This window comes from Dendroctonus ponderosae, unplaced genomic scaffold (genome assembly GCF_020466585.1).
Source record: "Dendroctonus ponderosae isolate FM_Combo_2020 unplaced genomic scaffold, Dpon_F_20191213v2 Dpon_F_20191213_11, whole genome shotgun sequence".
Classification (NCBI taxonomy): domain Eukaryota; kingdom Metazoa; phylum Arthropoda; class Insecta; order Coleoptera; family Curculionidae; genus Dendroctonus; species Dendroctonus ponderosae.
Genome location: NW_026017213.1, coordinates 996,814 through 1,004,070, shown reverse-complemented (window position 1 = coordinate 1,004,070; position 7,257 = coordinate 996,814). Strand labels below are relative to the sequence as shown.

General features: G+C 39.9%; 3 protein-coding genes across 4 annotated transcripts in view; all 3 read right to left on the bottom strand.

Annotated features, from left to right (window-relative positions):
- LOC109544131 (actin, cytoplasmic) overlaps nucleotides 1-3,089 on the bottom strand; it is a 36,973-nt gene extending 33,884 nt beyond the window's left edge. The window contains exon 1 of the mRNA XM_019914173.2: nucleotides 2,338-3,089. Coding sequence (XP_019769732.2) covers nucleotides 2,338-2,607 — 270 coding nt within the window. The 5' untranslated portion in view covers nucleotides 2,608-3,089. The remainder of the gene's footprint in view (nucleotides 1-2,337) is intronic.
- The window catches only part of LOC109544124 (uncharacterized protein At4g17910), a 37,389-nt gene that overhangs the window by 13,639 nt on the left and 16,493 nt on the right, over nucleotides 1-7,257 (bottom strand). The window lies entirely within an intron of this gene.
- Nucleotides 3,169-7,229, bottom strand: LOC109544127 (ubiquinone biosynthesis O-methyltransferase, mitochondrial). The gene is made up of 4 exons (XM_019914168.2): nucleotides 4,136-7,229; nucleotides 3,885-4,082; nucleotides 3,481-3,693; nucleotides 3,169-3,425 (listed from the first exon to the last, which is right to left on the bottom strand). The coding sequence occupies exons 1-4, from the start codon at nucleotides 4,458-4,460 to the stop codon at nucleotides 3,304-3,306; spliced, it is 858 nt and encodes a 285-aa protein (XP_019769727.2). The 5' UTR covers nucleotides 4,461-7,229; the 3' UTR covers nucleotides 3,169-3,303.

The following is a 7,257-nucleotide window of genomic DNA, read 5'->3' as shown; positions in this document are numbered from 1 at the left end:
TCCACTCTGATGTTTCCAATCAAGCACAAATTCAGCTGCAAGCCAAGTACACAAAAACCTGCATAAAATTTAATTGAAGCAATCGGCTTTACTGCTTTTTTATGGATAGGAGTAATCATCCACGCCTCTTTCAGTAGGGGATTTTATGAGTTTCGGTGTTTCACATTTCATTAATTCGCCCGAAATTCCTTCTGCTCCAGCAGCTTTGTCTTCAAGATTTTTCACAGTGTATTCCAGATCAAGATTATAATCTGGCTTGCGGCTCTTCTTCCTAATTTAAGCGAATAAATAGCGTTCTGTTTTTGAGGATTAATCGTGGTTTTAGAGAATTTATTGTATTTTGTGGGAGTAGATGGCAACCAGGGTTGTAGTTTTTATTTGATAGGAATTATGCTGCTCGCGTGTGCAGGTTTTCTGATTTTTTGGATCGGATTTCTGTTTCGTTTTTGGCGGATTTTATGTAGCCGCTTACGTTTCCCTTGTGCCCTTGAACTACTCTTACCGTCTGAAGACGATTACGCATTTTGCTGGGACATCATTGTTTTCAGGCACAGCAGAGCAACTTTCGAAAACCCTACTTCTTTTTATTAGAGTTCTTCTAACAGCTTCCCAATGGGGCACGTGTTATTTGTGTCGTGTGAATGGCACATGAAAATCTAATGGCCTCGTTCGTTATTTTTTCCAACCTTGATCCTACTGCGGTTTTACGTCCAAAAGTCCATTTCCTGCTTGTTCTTCAATTTCTTGTCCCCATTCTATCAGGCTTTGAAGACGGTTTTTGAAGCAGAAAACGAAAACCTATAAAAAACCTGAAGCTTCCAGACACAAATCTGAAGATATCCGCCATAACGTCCACGCAATATGTTGCAATTTCAATAGAACAACAGCAACAACAACTAATTCTTTAAAAAACCCGACACTTTCTGAAATTTTCGGCAGTTTTCCTGTTGAAAGTGTATGTCACCGCAAAAAAACGACTGCTAGAGGAAAATTTACGCAAAAATTAAACAACACAAAGACCGAAACTGAAGCGAGCAGGACTTCCTAGTGTGCCTCGGGGACCATTGAAATTGTACAAATAAACCCTGAAGATGTCCAGACTACACAAAATGGAAATAACAGAGAATGTGTTTTCAATAGCGCAAAAATTTGTAGGAGCACGACGACAAGTTGAAAAAACAATTCACTCCCGAAAGTCCTCTTCTCAATGAAACGCCTAGAAAAATTATACCTCGTGGAAAGTGGTAGACTTTCTAAGACTAAAGGGTAGCTTTAGGTTACTTTAGCTACAAAATTTTCGTTGTAGCATCAAAAGCTACCCACGAGGCAAAAATTTTACAAAACCAAATGCTTGTAAAAAACCTGAAGCTGAAAAAGTTTAACGCTGATCCTACACAGAATTTGAAAATTTTAAGTGGTCTAAAAGAAAAAAGCAGAGCAACAGAAACCAATCAAATCGTTAACTGTTGATTTTTCAATAAAACAACTCTTTGCACTGGAACACGACTTTTGGTAAAGACTGAAAACCTTATTAGAGAGCTCAGGAAATCGATAAATTCTTCAACTCACTTCTTTGTCTTTTCGGATCAATCAAGAACAAGATTCCACTCTGATGTTTCCAATCACGCACAAATTCAGCTGCAAGCCAAGTACATAAAAACCTGCATAAAATTTAATTAAAGCTTGCTTGCTGGCTTTACTGCTTTTTTATGGATAGGAGTAATCATCCACGCCTCTTTCAGAAGGGGATTTTATGAGTTTAGGTGTTTCACATTTCATTAATTCGCCCGAAATTCGTTCTGCTCCAGCAGCTTTGTCTTCAAGATTTTTCACAGTGTGGTCCAGATCAAGATTATAATCTGGTTTGCGCATCTTCTTCTCAATTTAAGCGAATAAATGGCGTTGTGTTTTTGAGGATTAATCGTTGTTTTAGGGAATTCATTGTATTTCGTGGAAGCAGATGGCAACCAGGGTTGTAGTTCTTATTTGAAAGCAATTATGCTGCTCGCGTGTGCAAGTTTTTTTATTTTTTGGATCGGATTTCTATTTTGTTTTTTGCGGATTTTGTTTATAGCTGCTTTCGATTCTTATGCTCTTCAACTACTCTTATCGTCTGGTGTCGATGACGCATTTTGCTTGGAAATCATTGTTTTCAGGTACAGCAGAGCAACTTTCGAAAACCCTACTTTTTTTATTAGAGTTTTTCTAACAGCTTTCCACTAGGGCGCGTGTTCATAAAGAAGTATTGTGGCTCCTAAGGCAAGTGCGGCAGATTACATTTTTTACTTCAAAAAGTGTTTTTAAACTCATTGAATAGTGAACACTAGTGACCCTTACTTGATATCGAGGCCTGCCAACCACACTGGGAAAAACGGCTCTTGGAGCGTCGTCACCTGCAAATCCCGCTTTGCACATACCAGATCCGTTATCAACCACTAGGGCAGATAACTCTTCGTCCGCGCTCATTTTTTTTAAACAACGAAAAAACTGACCGTAAGAACAGGTAGGTACGCACACTTGAACTAATCCCGGTTGATAAACGAGTGGAGCATGTTGGTTAATTTTATGCGAAACGTTCACTGATTTCTTGACCGTTACTTGAGCCATAAATCGCTCCAGTCCAGAATTTGTAAATTAAAATTTTTGTTAATTACTTTTACCGCAGTCATGGTTTACTTCTCTTCAATAATATGTTGCCCGGTTTTTACGCATTAGATTAGTTAGATATGGTTTATGAGCAGATCTTTAGTCGAGTGAAAATAATCTGCTAGATGATATCAGTCGGAATGGCAGAATACGCAATTATTTGGTTAATGCAGTTTTACTATGTGGCCACCGCTAATTGACCGTTGAAAGTGCGGCTCAAGTCACTTCCACATGTGAAATTATGCTATCTTATATATTTTCCCCGATTTATTGGCCAATAAAGTAGGCCAACTCTTGCAGGTCAGTGCAGATGTGAACGTGAAGCCTGGAATTGGGCTGCAATCGATAAATCGTTCAATTTTTTTAGGTGAAACAGGCAGCGCATCGTATCTTTTTCTGACCGATTTTCAGAATTAAAATTCAGTTTCTGAGACAATGTCCAGCTTTTTAGCAGAGTGTTTTGTTAGAGTGCCAGAAGATGCAACGGTGTGATGTGGAGCCTGGAGCAAAACATGGGCAGAATGTTTATAAATAAATTTATAATATGATAAAACAAAACATTCGTATTTAAAAAATTGGAAACTATAACCTTCTAAAATCAATTGCTGCATTTCATAAATTTGAGCAATTTTTCCAATTTTTTTTTTAACTCACAAATCACAAATCAGCATTCTTCACTGCATGCATCGCATAATTAATAGAACGATTCGAGCTCCAACTCCAGTTGTTTGTCACAAAATTGTAAATCATTCCATGCATCAGCTTGGTCCGCAGCCCATCTGAAAGCGGGCGAACTCCCAGCAATTTCCTTTAAATCAGTGCGTCGCTACTCACTGTCCTCCAAGATCCTTTGGAGCTGGTGAGGCTTGACAAATTTCTCTGATTGATGGGTTCCTCGAGGAACCAACGAGAGCATGTTTTCAGCCATCCAAACCCCCAAGAAATGGGCTAAAAACGTGTCGTTCAGAGTGGTGATGAAAATCGACCCAGAAGGCTTCAGGCACTTTGAGCAAGCAGCAATAAAACTGGCCTTCTCCGTTACATGTTCTGTGAAACCAAAATGATCTACCATAAGTGCAGGGGAGAAACGTGCAAACTCAAGATGTTGGCCAAATTGAGAGGGTTTTCTACATTAAGGCATTATCAGGAAAAAATTGCCATGAAACCTTTCTAAATTTTATTAAATTGTTTGTAAAATGACTGCACTTTTTACCTGTATTCACAACTCCAGAACTCACCTACCACTTCCGATGCGACTACTGCGTCGAACTTGCCGATGTTATTCTGGCTAAACTCCTCCACAGATGAGCACATATAGTTAATGGCCAAGTTGTTGTCTTTGGCATGTTTTCTAGCCACATCCAGTGCGTTGGAGGTGGCATCCAGCCCCGTCACCACGGCTCCTAAGCGCGCCAGAGGCTCCGAAAGAATGCCCCCTAAACACTCAGCCTAACAATCCCAAGAGCAACTCGCGCGATAACACACTTACCTCCACATCCCACGTCTAAAACTGACATTCCCTTTAAGGGTGTAGAGGTTCGAACATGCACACTGGCGATACAGCCTTCATTAATCAAACCATCCCTCACAAGGGGTATCCTCAGTTTGTTCATAGAATGCAGCGGCTTCAGTGGTCCACAAGGGTTCCACCATTCGGCCGCCAGCTTTTGGAAATTTTCTACTTCCTCAGAGTCGATTGTGCCGACGGTTGAGAAAAGACTGAAAACAGTAACAAACTCGTTTGTATTAGTATCTATAAGCTGACGAATATTCAGGGACACATCGATGGTCATCCATTTCTTTGATTTTTTCATGTAGCTTATTATTGGTTTGGTCACTTGGCCACTAGCGAACTTTCGACGTTCGAAAATAGTTGTCCAAAATAATGTCGATAGAAGGTCAGAGGAGAAGATGCAAATTTGAAGAGACCCTTTACGTGGGGACGCACATTATCCGCACCATGAGGCTGGAGGAACATCTCAGCGGTCTAGAACACGAACTACCGAATATAAACTGGGATGCCATAGGGATCAGCGAAACAAGACTGAGCGAAAAAGCGGTCACTATTCTCAAATTTGAACATTCACTGTTCCAAAAGAACTCGGACACAAACTCACACATCGTAGGCGTTGCTATACTGGTTCACAAGAAGAAAAAACACCTGGTTACAAAGACAACAGCCGTGCCAAACAGAGTAATTTATATAATGATCAGGATCAACGCCATGTTTAGTATCCAATCATTCAAGCAGCTGCACCCACCTCCGCCTGCTCAGACCAATAAATCGAAGAGTTCTACGAAGATCGAACAACTGCAAAGAGCGCAGACAAGACCAAAACCTGTGTGATAATAGGCGATTTCAACGCGAAGATTGGCGCCAGATTGCCGATGGATCCTTCCGTCATCGGTAAATTCGGGTTGGGAACCAAAGAAGACAAACCATGATCGACTTTCAACAAGGAGAGGCTCTACTGCATGCATACCTTCTACAAAAAGCACTCCAAAAGACAATGGACTTGGAAGAGCCCCGATAACAGGATCAAAAACGAGATGGACTATGTTCTAACATCGAACCCCCAAGACAAAAACTCACTAAGGTATGGGGACCTGAATAAGATCGTGAAGAAAGCCATCAGGAAAGATCAGAGCTTATAACACCAGGATGACCGAGGAAGCCATACAGAACAACGCAAACATGAGAGTTCTCCGTTCCGAGAAATATAAGGGTGAAATGTTTATTCACAAGATGAAAAACGATCAGCGAGTCATTGAGAGTGAAAGAGGAAAGTTCGCAGAAATTATTGAGTAATCCTATCGACGACTATACAGGCCATCGGTGGCACAACCAGATCAAGAAGGTCAAATTCACCAGCCAGTCTAGGAGGACTCCATTGATGGAGAAGAACTAGAGGCAGCGCTAAAACACTTAAAGAACTGCAAAGCCCGGGAGTAGACCAGATCACCAGTGAGGTGTTAAAGGCCGGAGGAGAGGCACTCAGGAAAGCACTCCTGACCTTACTTAATAAGTGTTTAGAAGAAGAGAAAATCCCGGATTCTTGAAAAAACGCAGAAGTCATCCTATTATTCAAGAAAGGCGATTGCACAAATCTAGAGAATTTCAGCCCCATTAGTCTGCTATCCATCCTCTACAAACTACTAACTAAAATAATAACGACCGACTTGAGCAATAAATTCGACTTTTACCAGCCAGTCGAACAGACGGGTTTCAGAAAGAGGTACAGCACGACGATGATCATATAAAAGTGTACGCAGAAGGCTTTCGATTCAATCGAAACATCATACGATATATCTACAAATATGCTAACATGCTCGTAAAAATTGAAGAAAAAAGGGTTACTGCAAAAGTCAAGTCGCTTCGAGTAGAGGAGCTAGTAAGTGGTAGGGCACTCTTTTGTGCTGGAGTTGAGAAATCGGCTCGGAAGGCGGAGGAATCAGAAAATGTTCAACGGCATAAGGAGGTGGTAGACAAATGGGAATCCAACACATTAAAGAAGAAATACAAGATTCAATTTGAAGCATTCTGTAGAGTGAAAGTTAAGAATTTTTAAATGGAAACGGGCAGTTGAGTTTAACCTTCCATTTCTAGACCTGCGTTAATGAAGCGCGCAAAAATCGGGTTTAAGTGCGATTTGATTGAAATCTTCAAAGTTTAAAAATTCAAGTGTCTTCTATATGATGTACAAGATTCAACTTGAAGCCTTCTGTGGACCGAAAGTTAGGAATTTTTAAATTAGTGATCAGTTGAGTTAAACCTTCCATTTCTAGATCTGCGTTTATCAAGCGCGTAAAAATCCGGTTTAAGTCCGATTTGACTGAAATCTTCAAAGTCGAAAAATTCAAATGTCTTCTATATGATGTACCAGATTCGAGTTGCAGCCTTCTGTGGAGCGAAAGTTAGGCATTTTTAAATACTACTGAGCAGTTGAGTTTAACCTTCCATTTCTTGACCTGCGTTAATGAAGCGCGCAAAAATCCGGGTTAAGTGCGATTTGATTGAAATCTTCAAAGTTTAAACATTCAAGTGTCTTCTATACGATGTACAGGATTCAACTTGAAGCCTTCTGTGGAGCGAAAGTTAGGAATTTTTAAATGCTAGTGAGCAGTTGAGTTAAACCTTCCATTTCTAGACCTGCGTTTATGAAGCGCGCAAAAATCTGGTTTAAGTGCAATTTGATTATAATCTTCAAAGTTTAAACATTCAAGTGTCTTCTATACGATATACAAGATTCAATTTAAAGCCTTCTATAGAGTGAAAGTTAAGAATTTTTAAATGGAAACGGGCAGTTGAGTTTAACCTTCCATTTCTAGACCTGCGTTAATGAAGCGCGCAAAAATCCGGTTTAAGTGCGATTTGATTGAAATCTTCAAAGTTTAAAAATTCAAGTGTCTTCTATATGATGTACAAGATTCAACTTGAAGCCTTCTGTGGAGCGAAAGTTAGGAATTTTTAAATACTAGTGAGCAGTTCAGTTAAATCTTCCATTTCTAGATCTGCGTTTATGAAGCGCGTAAAAATCCGGTGTAAGTGCGATTTGACTGAAATCTTCAAAGTTTAAAAATTCAAGTGTCTTCTATATGATGTACAAGATT